General features: G+C 42.6%; 2 protein-coding genes across 4 annotated transcripts in view; one reads left to right on the forward strand and one right to left on the reverse strand.

Annotated features, from left to right (window-relative positions):
• Nucleotides 1–22,384, forward strand: part of Osp (myosin phosphatase Rho interacting protein outspread) — a 323,581-nt gene that overhangs the window by 201,162 nt on the left and 100,035 nt on the right. The window lies entirely within an intron of this gene.
• Nucleotides 8,036–11,568, reverse strand: Tpx-4 (thioredoxin peroxidase 4). The gene is made up of 5 exons (XM_076304379.1): nt 11,378–11,568; nt 10,252–10,408; nt 8,561–8,778; nt 8,392–8,467; nt 8,036–8,266 (listed from the first exon to the last, which is right to left on the reverse strand). Exons 1-5 carry the CDS (start codon nt 11,458–11,460, stop codon nt 8,138–8,140), a joined length of 663 nt encoding a protein of 220 aa, XP_076160494.1. The 5' UTR covers nt 11,461–11,568; the 3' UTR covers nt 8,036–8,137.

A 22,384-nucleotide genomic window follows, 5' to 3' on the forward strand; every position in this document is an offset into this window, starting at 1 on the left:
ATAACAACGATTGCAATTTGCTAGGTCTTGCCTCCTACGCGTTAGTGTACCGGTACGTGCAACAACCTAGTTCGACGACAAGGTTGTTTCCATCTTCTCGAGAGGTTACGTTCAAGAAAATTCTTCGTACAGTTCGCGTAGCGCCTTCGAGAAACGTTCCGCTCCGTTATCGAAAAGTGGTACTCCAAAAGCGGTCACGGTGGTATTCAAATCGGGCGTACCGGTCAAGGAAGGCGCGTTATCGTCACCGTGGACCTTTTTCCTCCCCGGTTTCTCGGTGAATTACTCCGAAGGAATCGCGTTGAATTCTTTCCGAGTTGTTCTCCGTCTGTGTAGCGGGTCGCTCGTATTCCGAGAAGACAATAGCGGATAAAACGAGCGGCAATGGGACCGACGCCGGTTGACCGTTTGCGAGCGCGATCCGTCGCCTTTAAAGCGGCGGAGATAACAGAAGCTGGTACCGCTAGCGGAGAGATGTGGGCGCCTCCATTACCCAACTGTTCAACCTGTTCAACCCGCAATCAGACTCACGCGAGACCGTGGAGCCCGACGATGGCTTTAAACTAGACCGGAGCAACGACGAGAAGGCTATGTTTAATGGGCAGCGTTGCCGCGGTTCTCTCCTCGTCTCTGTTGGTCGTTCGTGGATCGTTCGTTGTATCGTTTCGCTTCGCGTTCGTCCTTCTGCGACGGTGCTCCACGGTCCTCGGTGGTTAACAGTTAGCCGGAACACGGAAGCTGGCTTTTACGGTTCAATGGAACGCGATCCACCAGCCGAGCGGTATCGATCGACGATCGACCGTTCGCCGCGTCGATTCGACGAAATCGAGCCGGCCGTTTCGCTCTTCGCGAACACCGACCAAGCCCGTACTCGGTCTTTTGCCCGTACGTTTCAACGCCCCGATTCTCCTTATTTCGTTAATTAACGAGAGATCTTTCGACGATCGACGAGACCGACGTTCGTCCTTTTTGCGCGGGCTCGCAATTACAGGAGCGGTAAGATCCTCTCTGGACGATCCGACGAGGCTTACACGCACTTGGCACGATTGACACCTCAGAGTCGAGGAATTTTAACACGGTTGCTTCGAATTGTGGTTTAAATTGCACACGGTGAGGACGATTTTTATTTTTTTCCGGGGAGTTGCGATTAAGAGTTATCGATGTTTCTAGGGTGCTTGGATCGTGAGTAAGCGATGGTTTTTGGGAGTAGGGTGTGAGTTTATAATGTTTCGAGAAAGTTTGGATCGGAGTAGGATCGTGTAACTAATGTTTCTAAGGAGTTAGAATTTTGAGTACTAATGTTTCCAGGAAGGTAAGGTCATGAGTTGTTTTTAAGGAGTAGGGATTGAGTAATTAATGTTTTTAGAAAGTTACGATCGAGTAGCTTATGTTTCTAGGGAGTTCGGATTGTGAGTACTAATGTTTCCAGGAGGGTAAGGTCATGAGTAAATAAGGTTTTTAAGGAGTAGGGATTGAGTAATTAATGTTTCTAGAAAGTTACGATCGAAGTAAGTTCGAGTAACTAACGTTTCTAGGGAGTTAGTATTGTGAGTACTAATGTTTCCAGGAAGGTAAGGTCATGAGTAAGTAATGTTTTTAAGGAGTAAGAATTGAGTAATTAATGTTTCTAAAAAGTTACGATCGAGTAGATTATATTTATAGGGAGTTAGGTTTGTGAGTACTAATGTTTCCAAGAAAGTAAGATCATGAGTAAATAATGTTTTTAAAGAGTAGGGATCGAGTAATTGATGTTTCTAAAAAGTTAGGATCGAAGTAAGATCGAGTAGCTAACGTTTCTAGGGAGTTAGTATTGTGAGTACTAATGTTTCCAGGAAGGTAAGGTCGTGAGTGAGTAATATTTTTAAGGAGTAGGGAATATTTTTAAGTTGAGATCGAATTAAGATTAAGTAACTTATGTTTCTAGGGAGTTAGTATTATGAGTAACCGATGCTTCTAGGGAGGTAAGATCACAAGTAAGTAATGCTCTTAGGGAGTAGGGAATGAGTTGCTAATGTTTCCAGAAAGTTACGATCGAAGTAGGATCGAGTAATTAATGTTTCTAGATAAGTTAGGATCGAATTAGAATCGACTGGTTAATGTTTCTCGAGAGTTAGGATTACGAGTACTAATGTTTCCAGGGAGATAAAATCGTAAGTAAATAATGTTTTTAGAGAGCGAGGATGGAGCTGCTAATGTTTCTACGGAGTTAGAATTATGAGTAGTTAACGTTTCTGGAAAGATAGAATTACGAGCGATTAATGTTTCCAGAGAATTAAGATTACGGCTAACTAATGTGTCCAGAGAATCAAGATCACGAATTTCTTCCTTATTTTCGACTAATGGCTCCTCGAATGAACTGCGGGAATATTTATTTGTATACATATATTCGTATATCTCCTTTTTTTATAATACATCAAACGACGTCTCTAACAGCCCCGAGTGAGAATTATTTTAACGTTTTCAGCGAGTTAGGATTATCGGTGTTTTCTTTAGATTGTTAATTAACGAGATCTTTGAACGATGAACGGTTCGAAGTCGTAATTAGAGGAGCGTAACGTTGGCATCGCGCTCGATTAACGAAGATTTCTGCGAACTGTTTAACCGGTAGCTTGACTAAACAGGAATATTTCTATATTTTTTCCACCTCCGTCGAACGACGTCTCAACGATTTTAACGTTCCTACCGAGTTAAGATTATTGGTATTTTACTTATTTCGTTAATTAACGAGATCTTTGGACGGCGAACTGGCGCAAAATTGCAATTAGAGGAGCGTAACGTTAACATAGCGCTCGATTAACGAAGCTTTCCGTGAATAGTTTAATTGGCACCTCGAATAACCAGGAATATTTACACATTTTTTCCTCCACGTTGAACACCGTATCTAACCGCTACCGGTGGAAATAATTTCAACGTTTCGAAGAGGTTAGGATCACTAGTATTCCTAACTGAACTATTTTCTTTTCTCCCGACGCACGAACGCATCGCGAGATCTTATCGATTCGAAACAGGATACGGTTCTTTCTCGTGGAAAATTGTAGAAAATTTGCGACGAAAAGCATCCAACGACTCGGTCTCGGTTTCGTTCAACGACGAAACAAGAACCACGGACACTTGGAACGGGTCGATGGAGAATTCGAAAATCCAGGGAAAGGGACGTGGACAGTGATTCATGGGGTGTAATTCGAACGAGGAAATTTCCGTGACGTTGAATTTTCACGAGGGGCCCGGGCCCCGCGCCACGGAAGAGAAAAACCTATCGTTGGTCTCTCTCGTTCGCTCGGGCGACCGATCGGACGAATCTCGTGGCGTTGAGCGAGGAGGGGGGGCTGAAACTCATTTCGAAAATTCCTGAGGGAGAGGTATGTAATTATCTGGGAATAATGGACACCCTAGGCGGCCCGGGTATCTTTGGTCCAGCTGGCTGCGGGCAATCGACTCGACTGAAACGCCGGCGGATTTATTGTCCACGTTGACGGCGCAGCGACGTATAAATTATGATTTCTTTTTCTCCGCCCGGCCCTCCTCGCCATCGCTTCTCGCTCGTTTCGATTCCAACGGAGATCTCGTCAATCTTTTCGTAATCTTGAATTTGCAATTTTTGATCACTTTGGTAAACTATCTCGACCGACTCGATCCACAATGTAATTATTTTCAATCCCTGGAACGTACACAAGGACTTCTCGTTTGTGTTATTTAACTCGTGATGGGGTAAGTGTGAAGAGATGTACTTGATATTTACGTAGTCTTGAATTTGCAATTTTTGATCACTTTGGTAAACTATCTCGACCGACTCGATCCACAATGTAATTATTTTCAATCTCTGGGACGTACACAAGGACTTCTCGTTTGTGTTATTTAACTCGTGATGGGGTAAGTGTGAAGAGATGTACTTGATATTTACGTAGTCTTGAATTTGCAATTTTTGATCACTTTGGTAAACTATCTCGAGCGACTCGATGCACAATGTAATTATTTTCAATCCCCAGAACGTATGCAGGCATAGGTGTAAAGAGATCTATTTGAAATTTACGTAATCATGAGTTTACAATGTTTGATCACTTTGGTAAACTATCTTGAGTGACTCGATGCACAATGTAATTATTTTCAAACCCCAGAAGGTATGCAAGGACTTCTCGTTTATGTTATTTAACTCGTGAAGGGTTAAGTGTAAAGAGATCTACTTGATATTTACGTAATCATGAGTTTACAATGTTCGATCACTTTGGTAAACTATCCCGAGCGGTTCGGTGCACGATGTAATTATTTCCAGAGTCCCCAGAAGGACTTCTCGATTATGTTATTCAATTCAGAGAGAAATAGGTACAAAGAGATCTATTTGAAATTTACGTAATCGTGAGTTTGCAATGTTCGATCACTTTGGTGAACTATCCCGAGCGGTTCGGCGCACGATGTAATTATTTTCAGAGTCCCCGGAAGGACTTCTCGATGATGTTATTCAATTCGGAGAGGAATAGGCACAAAGAGATCTTGGTATTTACGTAATCATGAATTTGCAAATTTTTTACCACTTCCGCAACCTCCATCGAGACACTCAAATCACCGGATACGTCCAAGGACTACCGTGAACCGTGTTCGCTTCGAAATAGATTTCGAGACAGTCGTTCCCAAGGAGAGACTTCGATGCTCGGTACGCGCGAAGACGGGATCGCGAGAAATTTGTAAAACTTAATTACCGAATGGAACCACCCCGGTGTGATCCATCTCCAAATATTGACTCTCGGCGAGGTTCCACGCGAACGAGAAACTCGCTCCAAGGAGAATACGACATAAATCCAGACCCTAAGAGCTCAGGACCGTATACGAATCGCAATAAAACAAGCCAGAGGAAATAAACGTGTTCTCAAAAATGCGCTACACCCGGATAACCCCGTCGTTGATGACCTTGCGAGTCGATGCGTCGTAGAACGTCGGCCAAGAAGAAGAAGAAGTAGTAGTAGTAGAAGAAGAAGAAGAAGAATAAATCGAAACGAGTCTAACGGTCCCGTGGACTTCGAAAGGTTGAAATTTCCGAGCCGAGACTCGCCTGGACACCGATTTCTACCGCTTTCGGTACGGGTCGGGGTTCCCTTCTGTCGCGTCCTCTTCTCGTTCGCGAGAAATATGCAAATGGAAGTGGAGAAAAAAAAGAGGTCGCGGGCGAAAACTCGGTTGGCATCCTAGCCGAGGGTATCTCATGTCGCTGGAGATCCTCCAGGCATCGAGAGACGCTTTTGTCGAATTTTCTGCAGCTCGGCCGACGCAAGACTGGTCGACCTCTGGTCGCCGAGTTTTTGTTCCTCCTTTTCCTGCAGACATCCTGTTGTCGTATTGCTCCCGTCCATTTGCGGCTCGATCCGACGGGACGGGCAAGAAACGGTCACGAGGATAAGGGGATCCTCGGGTGGGACGAGGTGTTAGCCAACCGCAATTATCAGTAATGATAGCCCCGCACGGCACTGTTCTCCCGGCGACAGTTATTCACCGCCATATTGATGACCGGTCGCGCATCAACGAATCTACGCGACCCCCACGGGATCATTGAATCGTACCAGAAACCGCGCACTTTCCGTTACGTATCCCGGAACGATGAAGCTCCGAGCCGAGACGCGGAATTCCGTCTGCGGAACGCTACGGAACGCTACGCGGGAAACTCGAGAAAGTTTCGCGATCGATCCATCGCCACAACGTTTTAGTTTCTTGTAATTTTAGGGAAAATTTCAGCGCGTTGTTTGTTTGTAGACTTGGCGTTGAAGTCTTTCTTGAGGAGAGATAACGACAAAGTAATTTTTTCACTCGGTAGAGTTGTGTTCGATGTCGAGACGAATGCAACGATGTACACTGTGACCTTGAGATGACTGTGGAGAGCTCCAGAAGCTTGCATTTTAGTTTCGTGTAATTTTATGGAAAATTTCATCGCGTTGTTTGTTTCTAGATTTATCGTTAAAGTCTTTCTTGAGGAGAGATAACGACAAAGTAACTTTTTGACTCTGTAGAGTTGTGTTCGATGTCGAAACAAATGCAACGATTTACACTGTGACCTTGAGATGACTGCGGAGAACCCCAGAAGCTTGCATTTTAATTTTGTGCATTATGGAAAATTTCATCGCGTTGTTTGTTTCTAGACTTATCGTCAAAGTCTTTCTTAAGGAGAGATAACGACAAAGTAACTTTCAATACTCGATCTATGATAAACATCCGGTGTGTTTAAACTTTTGACTCTATAAAGTTATGCTCGATGTCGAGATGACCTCGAATTCAGAAATCTAGGTTCTACTTCGATATTGAACAAATCTAACAGTAGTAATTGATAAAGGCTTGATATTTGACAGAAGAAAACGTTTTTTGGAAATTTTTAACATCCAAGTGCCTACTCTAACTTCTGTTAACTCTTGTCCGGTAAATCGGTGGATACTTTTGAACAATAGAGATCGGACTGTAAGGATGCACTGGATGCACCGGATGCACTGGATGCACTGTATTCACTGGATGCACCGGATGCAATGGATGCACTGGATGCACTCGACGCTCGACCGATCGCAGAGATCCAAAATCCTCGATACTTGTCCAACCGGAGAGAAACACGAAAATGATCAATCTTTGGCGAGTAAACCGGAGACGTTTCTATGACAAATTTCAGTCACACCTACACAACTGTTCGCCGGTGCATTCCTAACGCTGGATTTTCTATTCATCGTTCAAACGTATTCCACCTACGTGGCTCTGTATTCTGAAAGGAACACTCTAAGAATGTTAATCGTTACGATTACATCGTGCTCCGAGTCCCGAAGGAGTTCAAGACATCCACCGAACAACTTCATCGTCTAAATTGACCGAGTGAGTTTTAACGGTTAATCACTGGGGCAAATTGATGCGTCTTTGATACTCGAAACACGACGTAACTGTAACGACGAACGTTTTCTTCTTTTCGCAGCGCGGATCGAAACGGAACACGCACGAACAATAAATAATATATCCGTTAATTAATTGTACGGTACTCGTTCATCGAAAACGTCCCTTAAAATCTTTTGGAAGCTTCTCTACGCATACGTGGTACCTTATCGATTTTAATCGATGTTTAAATAATTACATCTGATCGCGTTATCGGAGAAAGAAAGAGAAGCGAAGTTCGACCGAAATAACCCTGATTTTATCAAGTAATAAATATTTCTAAATGTATCGTCAAACAAGAGCCGATTACGCAACGATATCCTCGTAACGATAACATTTTTATCCAATCGGGTGTACGGAGATACAAGAGATTAGGTACGAGTGCGAAAACAAATTTTATCTGCGTACAATGAGCTAGTCGAATGGAGTGTGTATAGATTATCAACGTGCAATAAATTGTGTACGCGGAGACGATACGCAAAATTCGCTTCTTCTCTTGTGCAATTTTTTCCACGATCGAAAATTTAGCAATTTTCTACGAACAGTCGAGTGGAAAGTATAGAATTAAATTTGTCCATAAGAGGCTTCGCTTTCGTGAAAAATATTTCCATGGATGTCGTTCCAGGTCGTCTTTAAATTATGGAATCGCGCGTAAAAAATGTTACGGACGATTTCGAAAATTTGCATAAAAAAAAGAGACTCGATCGAGTTAGCTGATCTACTTTCGTGCACAGTAGCTAAGAATATACGGTTATAATTTTATCGATTATCGAGCACGGTATATGCAAGCAGAAATACAAGTAGCCTACTAGCTCCAAAGTAGTCGGGACGAGTTTCTAGAATCGATTTTTTTTTTTCTTCTTTCTCTTCGAAAACGAATTATACAACTATTTTATTCTACACGTGCCACTTCTATTTCTCGCGTGGAATCGCCACATTAATTCCGGTCGCATTATTTATAGCGATACACTCTATAATTGTGACCGTACGTCTTGGAAAGATCGTAACTGTAACTGTATTCCAATAACGTTTCATTTTACTTTTGTCATTTTATTTCGAAGCAGAACGTGGTTCTCATGGAACGTGCATTCCATGTGACGGTATTAAAAAAACTATCTAAAGAAAATTGGCGCGAATATTACACAGATAGCTTTAAATATTATATTTGAAGATATTTATACAAGTAACTTGTAATTTCGATACGTTAAATGTTCAACGCGATATTGCGCACGGAGTATTGACGAGATGTTCAATAATCGGTGGTTGTGCGTACGTAGACCTTTCCAGAAGGCATCGAAACTTTGTCCACTCCACCTGGGAAGAGTTTAGGGAGGTCCTCGTCTTTGACGGTTGGCAGAATCATCACTTTATCGCCAGGCTGTAAGGAGAAAGCTCGTTGAAATTAATTTCGTTCCTAACGATTCTTAAAAGAAAAAAAAAAAAAAGAAAAATTGCTTCGACTACGAGAACAATCGATTTTAGCAGTCCTGGAACGTTACTTACCATCCAGTTGGCAGGAGTCGCGATTTCTGGTTTTTTATCGACCAGCTGTAGCGAGTCGATCACGCGGAGTATCTCGCTGGAAAAGCAACAACGATATCGTTAGCTTGTTTCCAATTCGATGTAAATTTCGTTAAAGATAATGAAAAAAACGAAAGAAAGAGAGGCTCACTCGACGTTGCGACCGGTAGACGTTGGATAAAGCATCGCCAAACGTAGACGATGATCGGGACTGATGATGTACAAAGCGCGGACTGTCATGGCTTTTTCTGGGTCGTCTTTGCCCGCTTCGTCGATCATGTCCAGTTTCACCGCCAAGGTGCGATCGTGGTCGGCGATGATTGGATAAGGGAAGGAGCCGGGAATGTCTTGGCAGTAAGATTTAATATCCTGTCGGGCGAAGCAGGAAGCGCGGTAAATTATGCGATCTACGTTCATAGACGATGCTCGCAAAAATCGAATCGAAGCCATTTCTTGGATCGTGCCCCGAAAAATATTCTTCTTACGCGGTGTTCGTTTCTTAAACGTTTCACGGACTTGAGATTCAATGTTTTGGAGACCAAATGCGTCGAGTCGATCATTTGAATTTTTAAATAAAAGAAATTCTCTAAGTAGTGATTGCTTCTTCGAAATTTCACAAACTATTGTTAATACTTTGGAGATAAATGCGTCGAGTCAATCGTTTGAATCTTTAAATAAAAAAAATTCTCTATATAGTGATTGCTTCTTCGAAATTTCACAAACTACTGTTAATACTTTGGAGATAAATGCGTCGAGTCGATCGTTTGAATTTTTAAATAAAAAAAATCTCTACACAATGATTGCTTCTTCGAAATTTCACAAATGACTGTCAATACTTTGGAACCAAATGCATTGAGACGATCGTTTGAATTTTTAAATAAAAAAAATCTCTATGTAGTGATTCCTTCTTTGAAATTTCACAAACGACCACAAATACTTTGAAACTAAATGCGTCGAGTCGATCGTTTGATGTTTTAAATAAAAAAAATCTCTACACAATGATTGCTTCTTTGAAATTTCACAAATGACTGTCAATACTTTGGAACTAAATGCATCGAGTTGATCGTTTGAATTTTTAAATAAAAAAAATCTCTACACAATGATTGCTTCTTTGAAATTTCACAAATGACCATTAATACTTTGGAACCAAGTGCATTGAGACGATCGTTTGAATTTTTAAATAAAAAAAATCTCTATGTAGTGATTCCTTCTTTGAAATTTCACAAATGACCATCAATACTTTGGAGCTAAATGCGTCGAGTCGATCGTTTGAATTTTTAAATAAAAAAAAATTTCTATATAGTGATTGCTTCTTCGAAATTTCACAAATGACCATTAATATTTAGAAAATAAATGCGTCGAGTCGATAGTTTGAATTTTTAAATAAAAACATTCTCTACACAGTGTTTGCTTCTTCGAAATTTCACAAACACCTTTAATATTTCGAGATTAAATTTTTAAATAACCCAACATCGAAAATACTTTTACACCAGTCGAAGGCAGCGACGTCTCGACATCCATCGAAATATTCCTTGTTTATCAGTACTCGTAACCTACGCAAGGACGAATCTAACGATCCATAACCGAGTTTGGAAATTGTAATTATTCCTGTCGCACGACGACGACGTCGAACGAGAAAATGAACAGCGTTACACTCTTAACGACAAAGGAATTCCTAGAAGCGAGATTGAATTTAAATTCACGTTTAATGAATTCTTCGACCGTTTCGTTCAATATTTCAACGCGCAGTACTCCGCGGCGAAACAACACTATTATTATTCCCGTGCGCTGTTATTCGCGAAGAGAATACAATTTTCAGAGTGTTTCTGATTCGTCTCTTACGTTAACCCAGTCGACGTGATCTTGCAAGTTGTCCACAGAGTGGGCCAAAAGCTTGGTGTTACGACGCTCGAAATGAGGCTGATGGACCGCTAAACGTCCCAACTCGGTGGTGCAAACCGGCGTGAAATCGGCTGGATGGGAGAACAACACGACCCATCTACGAGTAAAAAGTAGAAAAACAATTAACAAACAATCTTCATCGGTGACTTTACACGAGAATTGTACGTTCTTCTACATTTCCACGATTGTACCATCGAGAAATTCTTATTCCTTTCAATTTAAGGAATTAAATCGTCTCGTTGTGCTAAATTTTCCAATTGATCTTCTCGAGCTAGATTTAAAGAAAAAATTTGAAAAATCGTATAAACGATGATAGAATATTGTACCACTGTTATAAATTTTAGAGCAATTTTTGTACCATTTATCGGGCTGCAGAACAGTCGACCAGTGAAGCTAGAAATATTATCGAAGCAGTGCTGGTGAATATTATTACGTTTCTATCGGAAGTTTATATATATCGCGCGAATTCGATACGTTTAGTTTAGCGTTTAGTTCTTGTGCCAAAAGTGTGACCGCGTGGTATCGTAACGGTTTAATCGTTGCTTTCACGGTTACTGCCAAGAGCAAGTAAACACAATGGTTACCCAACAGAAATAAATAGGAGCAACGCGATAATCGTTCCAATAATGGAATTTCTCCATACATCGCTCTCTACGTAATATTCTATTTGCAAATTCGAAAGAATGTTTCGGTTTAACTCGACGAATTTCGTTTTTCAACGAGTTCCTCCGTCTTCCAGTTACGATTAAATTATTTCATTATTCCTGGAAACGATAAACGCGCTGTAACGTTCAAGCAGCGTGGTATCGTGTATCAGTCGCATCGATAATAAATTCGTTCGGCGTAAAATTCTCCAATTTCAAAATTACGTAATTGCGACCTTCCGTGGAACGTTGCGTCTTGCAAAACAAAGCTCGAAATCGATCTCGCGGCGTTCGATTCGTATCTATACGTTCGAACGATCCTTGATCATTTTCGTAATATCGAGCGAGATAAATCGCGCAAGAACAACGAAAAAAATTTAAATAAATAAATAAAAATAAAAGTTACACAACGATGGACTTACGAATCTCCTTGCCACTCGTAAAAGTCAATTGGACCTTTGGTGGTGTCCGCTTTGAAGTTCGGTACGATGGAGTTGATCCTCATGATTGGCGTGTTTAGATATTCGACGGTGTCTACGACGCAAAATTGCACGAGTGTTTCTTGGTGACCGCTTTAGACGATAGTACGCGATAAACTGATCCAAGAGTACGCTGCTTTCGAGTAATATCGGTACGATGTCCGCGGGTGGGCACCTTGCGCGATTTTGTCTCCCTCTACATAGATCCGAGTTGTGTGTGTTCGTATCGAGTTTATATCGGGCTCGCGAATAGATGGCGGTTGTAACTATGCAGCAAGGTCTGTACGCGCGCGGGAGACAAGTAGCGCGATTATGATCGCTGAACAAACACATGCGTGCGACGTGGATCATGGCGGGAGGAAGCGACGCGTTCGGAACACGCCACTTCCCAATCAACGCGAATCGTTACCGCACGTGTCGCGCGATCTGAACTTACCAGAGCACAGTGGGCACTGTGAAACGCTACACGGGATGTGCTGGACAACTTTGGGATCGATGATCGTGGGATCGGTGTGTAACAGAGTAAGCGCGATAGAGAATCGACTCAGAATAGAGGAAGGTTTGAGAGTACTCGACCATTTTGCACTTTGAAGACTTTCTGTAGTCTTGGAAAGGCTATAAAGTGCTACACGAGGTGTCCTGAACAAAGTTAGGATTTGTGATCGTGGGATCGATCTATGACAGAGTTGCGTGCAATTAAGAATCGACTGGAAGTACAGGAAGGTTAGAGAATACTCGACCATGTCGCACTTTGAAGACTTTCTGTAGTCTAGGAAAGGCTATAAAGTGCTACACGAGATGTCCTGGACAAAATTAGGATCTATGATCGTGGGATCGATATGTAACAGAGTTGTGCGCGATAGAGAATCGATTCAAAATAGAGGAAGGTTTGAGAGTACTCGACCATTTTGCACTTTGAAGACTTTCTGTAGTCTAGGAAAGGCTATAAAGTGCTACACGAGGTGTCCTGGACAAAGTTAGGATCTATGATCGTAGGATCGATCTATGACAGAGTTGCGCGCAATAGAGTCGACTCAAAACACAGGAGGGTCAGAGAATACTCAACCATGTCGCACTTTGAAGACTTTCTCTAGTCTAGGAAAGGCTATAAAATGCTACACGAGGTGTCCTGAACATAGTTGATGATCGTGGGATTGATCGATGACAGAGTTGCATGCAATAGAGAGTGGACTTTGAAAACTCAGGAGGGTCAGAGAATACTCGACCATGTCGCACTTTGAAGACTTTCTCTAGTCTAGGAAAGGCTACGAAGTGCTACACGAGGTGTCCTGAACATAGTTGATGATCGTGGGATTGATCGATGACAGAGTTGCGTGCAATAGAAAGTGGACTTTGAAAATATAGGAGGATCGAAGAATACTCGACCATGTCGCACTTTGAAAACTTTCTGTACCCTAGGAAAGGCTACGAAGTGCTACTTGGGATGTCCTGGACAACATTGAGATCGTTGATGTTACGATCGATAATAGAATAGAAGAAACCGACAACATAGTTGCGCGCAATGGACAGTAAACTTTGAAAACACAGAAAGGTCAGAGACCAGTCAAGTTCTTCAACCCTGGACGCGTTAGCACGAACAGAGTCACCATACACACCTCTGATAGCTTAGTGTGGCATAATAAAAGCTTCGAAAGTTTTACTAGAAACATCTTTCTAAACGCGGAAAAGTTTGAGTAAGCAATTTCTCGAACAACCCTCCGATAGGGTTAATTTCAATCTCGAGTTCTTGTTCAGTTCTGCAATTATGGTCGGGACAAATCCACTAAGCTACTTTCTCAGGTCGTCAATGGCGTCAGAAACGACTCTTTACTTTTCCGCTCTGTCAGCTTGCTGCGTTCGGAAAACAAAGAGCTTGCAGATTAACGAGAACAGACAAGAGAGAACGAAAGTGGCGTGTCTAAGCACTGACGGTGGAGAGTCTTTCAACGACCTTGGGCGATCGATTTTGTCTCGAAGTACTAACCCTCTACTGCGTGAACTCGATGGTATCTTTCAGTAATATCCTACTCCGTGGTATCTACCCTATGGTAATCATCTCTACCTAGCAAACTCCAGTCTCTAGCCATTACAAGGAAATTTGCTCTTGACTCTTCTGCCCCTGGAGTTTGACAATCCTTGAGGATTCTTCCTTGCCCTGGTCAAAGAACACATCCAACATCAACACTCATTGCACATCTTACATCTTCTATTTTCCATTTTCTAACGCAAGCAGGCAATCTTAGTCTTTGATCTCTTCTTTCACCGAGTACGAGGGAGTTTGACAGTTCTCGTTCTTTCTTTCTTGCCCTGGTCAAAGAACACATCCAACATCAACACTCATTGCACACCTTACGTCTTCTATATTCTATTTTCTAACACAAGCAGGTAATTTTACTCTGTGATCTCTTCTTTCACCGAGTGCGAGAGACCTAGACTCTATTCTCCATGAAATGCAAGTAAGTTTACTCCACGATGATCGTTGCTCCCGTAGTTGAACGCGATTCCTCGCTGGTCCACAAGCTAGGTAACCGTGAGCTACCAACGTTACCGGTCTCTCCACCGAGGAACGCGCGTGGCCGCCGCGAACATCGATGATAATAATTATCGTGTCACGATGGATGACTTTCTCGTTCGGGGCCCGTTGCTGGGCCGCGCAACCGGCGGTGCGGTTCTCGCTGGGCCCGGTGTGTACAGAGATATCGGATCGTTTGTCTCGGACTGTCTGCCGCTTCCGTCACTCCGTTCCGCGGGATCACTCGCCGTGGCCACGTAGTACGTCGTTACTCGAGCGGATTCCTATCAGTGACATGCAAATCGATCTCCCCGCTCGACCTTTGCTACGAAACGGACGTATCGCTGTGTGGAAGGCGGTGTATCTCCAATGCCGCGGCGTACATATTTACGTATCGGTATCGTTAACTTCGATCTACACCCTTCGGAGGAAGACCTCCACCCCTCGGACCTTGTTTCAGTCGCGAGAACATCGCTCCAACGCGCTGGTGGCACGGCCTCTCCTCTGGATACGGCCGTTCCCGACCACCGACTAGACTTCCTTTCGAGCCAGAGGTGTCCCGGCTTCGACCAGGTTCCCCGATCGAATATTTTCCTACATCGTGGGATTCACCGAATTTCGGTACACCGTTCCAAGAGGTTACTCTAATTTTTATACGTCACTTCTGGGCATTCTTTTAATTTTTATTTAGAATTTCTAGAAACGTCTCCAGTTTTTGTACAATTGTAAGGGTGTCTCTAATTTTGATACACCGTGTCTAGGGATTTCTCCAATTTTTACACGCCACCTTTAGGGGTGTTTCTAATTTTTATTAAATCATCTCTGGAAAGTTCTCCAATTTTTGTACGCCACCCTTAGGGATGTCCTTAATCTTCATATACCTTCTTTAGGAATTCCTCTAATTTTTATACACCATTTGTAGGGGTGTCTCTAATTTTTCAGAAACGTCATCTCCAGGAATTTTTCTAATATTTATGCACCACCTTTAGGGGTGTCTCTAATGTTTATAAATCATCTCTGGGAAGTTCTCCAACTTTTGTACCCCACCTTTAGGGGTGTCCCTAATTTTCATACACCATGTTTAGGAATTTCTCTAATTTTTATACACTACCTTTAGGGGTGTCTCTAACTTTGATACACCATCTCTCTAAAAATTTCTCTAATTTTTATACACCATTTTTAGGGGTGTCTCTAATGTTTACACAACATTTCCAGGTATTTCTCTAATCTTGACACTCTAGATTTTTTCCAATTTTGATACACCATACCTGGGGATTTCTCCAATTTTTACGCATCGTTTCCGAGGATTCTGAAGATCTAGGTCTAGATGATCATACACGAAGAACACATCAATATCCGTGAGATTGTTCAGTACCAATCTCTATTACCTATCGTCCTTACCCGAAGGACCAAGAGACACAGTTGCTAAAGATTCCTGTTTCCAGATATGAAGTTTTAGTCCTGGCGGAGTACAAATCGATGGAAAGAAAAATTCAGCGATTAGACTCAACAGGACCGTGTCTACTTTCACTAAAGTAATCTCGGCTATCGTCGAAGGACAATCCTCTCTATTGTAAAATTGTATTCGATGATTTCCACGAGTATCGGTACTCGCTTTTGTTATACCCTCGGAATATTCTCGCGTTGTCGGTGGTTGTCGCGGTGACGAAGGAATCGCATTCGAGTTCACGAATCGTCGGCCATGGCTCGTGAAAAGGACGACTGTCCTCTAGGACAATAAGACGTTCGTGTCTTTAACGTTCCCCTCTCTACCTCCCCGTGGCTCATCTTCCTTTTGAAAACCGGCCTTCGGTCTCTCACGGGCTTTATTTGCCCGGTGGTCCTGCTCTTTTCTCCTCCCTCCCTCCCTCCCCCTCGCCCCTTTCTTCTCCTCCTCTTCTGGTCCAGATGCTGCACGAAATCACTGAAGTGTTCGCCTTGGCGAGAGTCGGCCCCGCCGTGGCGCCGAAACGAGTTTTAAATTGCACCGGGCCTGGACATTTGAATGCGAAAACACGCGAGGATGCAAACCTAAACGCACCTGATCGTCGAGTCCTCTAAGTCCTTCTTCGCTGTCTTTGCTCCCGAACGTGCTCCTCGCGTCGTCTTTGCTTAGCTTTCGACATACACGGTGGACCAAACGTGCCAATTCAGAGTTCAAAATTCTAAATTCGCCTTTTTTCGAAAGGTTCACTATTCCCAATTAAAATTCACCTCTTTTTAAAAGGTTCAGAGTTCCGGATCAAAATTCGCCTCTTTTCCAAAGGTTCAGTATTCCGGATCAAAATTCGCCTCTATTTGAAAGGTTCAGAGTTCCGGATCAAAATTCGCCCCTTTTCGAAAGATTCACTATTCCCGATTAAAATTCACCTCTCTTTGAAAGGTTCAGAGTTCCGGATCAAAATTTGCCTCTTTTCGAAAGGTTCAGTATTCCCGATCAAAAGTCGCCTCTCTTTGAAAGGTTCAGAGTTCCGGATTAATATTCGCCTCTTTTCGAAAGGTTTACTATTCCCGATCAAAATTCGCCTCTCTTTCAAAGGTTCAGAGTTCCGGATCAATATTCGCTTCTTCTGGAAAGATTTCGGATTAAAATTCGCCTCTTTTTGAGAGGTTCAGAGTTCCGGATCAAAATTTGCCTCTTTTCGAAAGGTTCAGTATTCCGGATCAAAATTCGCCTCTTTTCCAAAGGTTCAGAGTTCCGGATCAAAATTCGCCTCTATTTGAAAGGTTCAGAGTTCCGGATCAAAATTCGCCCCTTTTCGAAAGATTCACTATTCCCGATTAAAATTCACCTCTCTTTGAAAGGTTCAGAGTTCCGGATCAAAATTCGCCTTTTTTCGAAATATTCAATATTCCGGATCAAAATTCGCCTCTATTTGAAAGGTTCAGAGTTTCGGATCAAAATTCGCCTCTTTTCGAAAGGTTCAGTATTCCCGATCAAAATTCGCCTCTCTTTGAAAGGTTCAGAGTTCCGGATCAATATTAGCTTCTTCTGAAAAGATTCAGTATTCTGGATTAAAATTCGTCTCTCTTTGAAAGGTTCAGAGTTCCTGATCAAAATTCGCCTCTTTTCGAAAGATTCACTATTCCCGATTAAAATTCACCTCTCTTTGAAAGGTTCGGAGTTCCGGATCAAAATTCAATATTCAATATTACGGATAAAAATTCGCCTCTTTTCGAAAGGTTCAGAGTTCCGGATCAAAATTCGCCCCTTTTCGAAAGATTCACTATTCCGAATCAAAAATCATTTCCTTTCGAACGGTTCGGTATTCCGCGAAATAATTGTCTAGCTCGACCTAGCAACGAATTACGTTCACATCGTTGCCAGGATGGATTTAGGTGCTTCCTAGAACCACTTTTGTTAATCTCTCAGCGTGCTCGAGAACCACGGAGCATCGAAAACGTGGATTCGTCGGATACGTTTACACGTTGGAATTTTCTGGCTACTGTTCGGGGTTGGCAAATACACTCGAAACGGGAAAAATGCATTGCGCATATTTGCCGGTCTTTTCGCACCTCGTTTCACGGCAGAACGCGGTAGCCGCTTATTGACATTGCGTCTGTGCATATTTGTCCGGATTACCGATAGGTTTTTCTCGTTACGAAATCGTGGTCGATGAAACGAGCCTTCGATGCACGTGCAATGAACACGATCCGGAACAGTGCGGAACGATCCGTAAGAGAGGTGCGAGGATCGACCAAATACGGAACAGAATCGAAACAAGGTTAGAGCGATCTAACTCGATCCGAAGTACTCGCTTTCGATCGATTACTCGGTGAATATATTTATCCAAAGAGTGACATCTACGATATTTACGAACATCGTGACAATGGAAGTACTTTGTAATAAATACGAAATTGGGGACACCTGCACGACTTACTCTGGAAAGTAGACAAATCTGAATTAGATACTAGGTATTATGTTTTTCGAATTATCTATTGGGGTCTCTATACGCTTCGTAATAAATACAAAATTGAGTACACCTGCACGACTTACTCCGGAAAGTAGACAAATCTAAATCAGATACTAATTACTATATTTTTGTTCGCTACAAACTATCTATTGCGATCTCTATACATTTCGTAATAAATACAAAATTGAGTACACCTGCACGACTTACTCCGAAAAGTAGACAAATCTAAATCAGATACTAATTACTATATTTTTGTTCGCTACAAACTATCTATTGGGATCTCTATACATTTCGTAATAAATACAAAATGGAGTACACCTGCACGACTTACTCCGGAAAGTAGACAAATGTAAATCAGATACTAGGTACTACATTTTAATTCCTTACAAACTATTGGGGTCTTTCAGACAACTCTAAGATCAATTCGGTAAACGAATCCAATACAACATAAATCGACTTAGAATCGAGCTGGAATTATAGTAGAATTCGCCAGAATTTTTCGACGGAGCGAGAATGTAAGGTGAAGCGCGAGAGGACGGATTCATCGTTGGCCGAGCGGGTAGCCATTTCGCGACATCGCGGTTGGAACGAGTCACGGGTCAAGGTCTGGCCACGGTGGTCAGCGAAATATCGAAAAAACGGGTATAGTCCGGGCCGAAAATAAAAGTTCCCCCGTCTCGAATTTATCATCGGGAAAAATCTACAAGCGGTTTTGAGCGCGCGTCGACCGTAAGTCGTCCCGGGGTCCCCAACCTCCGTGGCGGTGTTTGCTCGTTGTAAATCAGAGGGAACACCGTTGTCGTCGGGAGATTCCGCGAAATTTGCGAGCTCCGTCGGGGCTTCCTACGATCGCCGGGGCCTCATAGATCCGGCGGAGACCGGACTTAGATCGGAAATTATGCGACAGGTGGTAGGCCGCGCGTGCAAGGTTACCATCGCGGCTTAATCCGAGTTACGATCTTTGCGCGGACCCGACACGCTCGCACCCTGCCGTTCGAGGCCTCGTTCCCCGATTTTTACGAGGGATTTTGTTCTTCTTTGGCCCCTGCGAGCGTAAACCGACGTCTCGCGAAATCTCGTCCGCGAGAAACGTCTCCGAGAGGAATTGCGCTGACTCTCACCGCGACGAGGTGAAAAGGTTACCAAAGAGAGTACTCGAAGGATTATCGTTTTTTAGGGATTTTCTTCTGCTTTGGCTTCCACGAGCGTAAAACCGATATCTGTCGAAATCTCTGTGAGAAACATCTCCGAGAGGAATTGCGCTAACTCTCAGCACGATAAGGTGAGAAGGTTATCAAGGAGGCTACTCGAAGGATCATCGTTTTTTAGGGAGTTTGTTCTGCTTTGGCTTCTACGAGTGTAAAATCAACGTCTTTCGAAATCTCTGTGAGAAAGATATCCGAGAGGAATTGCGTTGACTCTCACCGCAACAAAGTGAGAAGATTACCAAAGAGAGTACTCGAAGGATCACCGTTTTTTAGGGATTTTGTTCTGATTTAGTTCCTACGAATGTAAAACCGATGTCTTGCAAATTTTCGTACGCGAGAAACATCTCCGAGAGGAATTGCGTTAAGTTTCAGCGCGACAAGGTGAGAAGGTTATCAAGGAGGTTACTCGAAGGATCATCGTTTTTTAGGGATTTTCTTCTGCTTTGGCCCCTACGAGCGTAAAACCGATATCTGTCGAAATCTCTGTGAGAAACATCTCCGAGAGAAATTGCGCTAACTCTCAGCACAAAGTCAGAAGGTTACCAAAGAGGATACTCGAAGGATCATCGTCTTTTAGGGATTTTGGCTCTTCTTTAGCCTCTACGAGCGTAAAACCGAGGCTTTTCGAAATCTAGTATTGTCAATTTTAGGGATTTTGTTCCACTTTGGTCCCTACGAGTGTAAAATCGACGTCTTGCAAATATTCGTCCGCGAAAAACTCTCACAGTGACAAGGTGAGAAGATTACGAAAGAGCGTACTCAAAAGACCCACGCTTTATAATTGCATTTGGCTACTATTATAATACCGTTGTTTCAACATCCTATTAATCGCGATAAACCTTTCGAAATCACCGTGATGACCTGTCATCGTGACCCACGCTTGTTTACCGCTCGTGTTTATCGCTATTTTATTTGAATCGTTTGAGACGTGACTCGTCAAAATTGTACAGATTTCTCGTAGGTTTACAATTCGATCGTAGAAATCATTTCGGTCGATTTCTTTCTTTTTCTTCGCCGATCGAGATTAACCGTAAAACACGTGGAAAGAGTGTCGGTTACAGTATAACGGTAGAACGATATTAAAAAAGACACTTATTGTTCGTACGATATTAAAAAAGACACTTTGTCGAGTACTTACGAGTGCACTCGTAACCAGACTTCGTCTACGAATAAATAACCGTGCTCGATATCGATCCAACGATGTTCGATGTGTAAAAGACCAGGAGCTAGAACGACCCTAAACATCCTTACTGAAGATCGGAGTCTAAGGTCTCGATGATTCGAACACGATGAGAGGTATAATAATAGAATTATCCCGAGTCGATCCCCCTTGGAAGGTGGCTACTAGGTGGTGGATATTTTTGTTCGCGATCTTCGGATCAATGGGGTTAAGGCCATTCTTAGTCTAGGCACTCGTGAACGCTATGCGCGGAACTTTCAAGGCTACGGGCCCTTAACCCCGCTGATCCGAAGATAACGAACTAAAAATATCCACCCCTAGTGTCCTGGCTGGTCTCGTCTACGAGGACCTCGGGGAAGACGCTATAGAGTCCTCTGGTTCCTTAATAATTTTCAACCACTTCTGCTTTGAATTCGTGTTCAATTTATCTCTGTTTCCTTGTTTACAAATTCTTCAGCAAAATATCTATTACACTATTCGAACCGTCTACATTTAACGTTGTTAAACGTCCGTTGTTCACGTTTACTTCAATTCGTACCGGATGAAGTACCTGTTCGTGAAATTAGAAAAGGGTAGATTGATTCGTCGATGCGATTGCAACGTTTCTCGTATCGGTAATCGCCATAGGGTTATCGGTAACCGGGAAATTTGAAAATGGATTAAAGACGCGTGAATTTCGACCAGGAGAGACGCCTCGAATTCGCGTGGTATTCGTTCGAAAATGGACCGTTAGGATTTGTTAGATCGAGGATCGTCCCGCGAGATTCGTTTACGGCGCGTCCGTCTAGAAATTATGCGATCGACGCCGCGCTAATGCGTCCTGGCACGGAACGTGGCAGGGATTTAGAGGCGCGATTTTTCAATCGAGCAGCGTACAGCTACGTTCGAGATAATTTACTAATGGCCGCGCGCGTTCAATCGTAATTAGCGTTATCTGCGCGCCGGTCGGAGGCGAGTCGAGTGACTCGTCGAGCAGAGAATCGTTTGTATCGATATCGGGTAATGGAAACAAGCGTCCAACCGGCGACATTAACAGCCACCATTTGCATACGTCCGTTTCGAAAGGACACGCGACGCCCTTACTACGAACGAGAAACTTTTCGGAGTATCGGTACGCAACGACCACCCTATAGATACCATCGATCCTACCGCGAATCTTCGACCCAGAATTAAACCGGACGAAATTAAACTGGACGATACACCAGTTTTCAAGGATTGCACAATTCGAACCATCGCCTTAATTTCTGTTGCTTGGATGAAATTTGGAGAATTGTTCTTGATCATATTACGCGAGATGGTACTCAAAATTTGTCAAGGATTGCACAATTCGAACGATTGGCTTCATTTCTGTTGCTCGGATGAAATTTGGAGAATTGTTCTTGATCATATTACGCGAGATGGTACTCAAAATTTGTCAAGGATTGTACAATTCGAACGATCGCCTTAATTTCTGTTGCTCGGATAAAGTTTGGAGAATTGTTCTTGATCATATTACGCGAGATGGTACTCAAAATTTGTCAAGGATTGTACAATTCGAAAGATCGCCTTAATTTCTGTAGCTTGGATGAAATTTGGAGAATTGTTCTTGATCATATTACGCGAGATGGTACTCAAAATTTGTCAAAGATTGTACGATTCTAACAATTGTGTTAGGATTTCTGAACGAATGACTCTATAGATACTATTGCTCGTAACTCGAGTAAAAAGTAGAGAATTATTCTAGATAATATTACGCGAGATAACATTCAAAATTTGTCGACCATTCTAACAATTATATTAGAGTTTCTGAACGGATCATCATATAGATACTATTGCTCGTAGCTTGAGTAAAAAATAGAGAATTATTCTTGATAATATTAGTAAAGATGATATTCAAAATTTGTTAAAGATTGTACAATTCTAACAATTGTATTAGGGTTTCTGAACGGGTCATCATATAGATATTATTGCTCGTAGCTCGAGTAAAAAGTAGAGAATTATTCTGGATAATATTACCTGAGATGACATTCAAAATTTGCCAACGATTGCACAATTCTAACACTTGGAGAATCTATAGATACTCTCGTCGTAGCTCGAATAAAAAGCAGAGAATTACTCTAGAAAATATTCCGCGAGATGACACTGAACCATTGCACA

The sequence above is a fragment of the Ptiloglossa arizonensis genome, chromosome 2 (genome assembly GCF_051014685.1).
Source record: "Ptiloglossa arizonensis isolate GNS036 chromosome 2, iyPtiAriz1_principal, whole genome shotgun sequence".
NCBI classification, from domain to species: domain Eukaryota; kingdom Metazoa; phylum Arthropoda; class Insecta; order Hymenoptera; family Colletidae; genus Ptiloglossa; species Ptiloglossa arizonensis.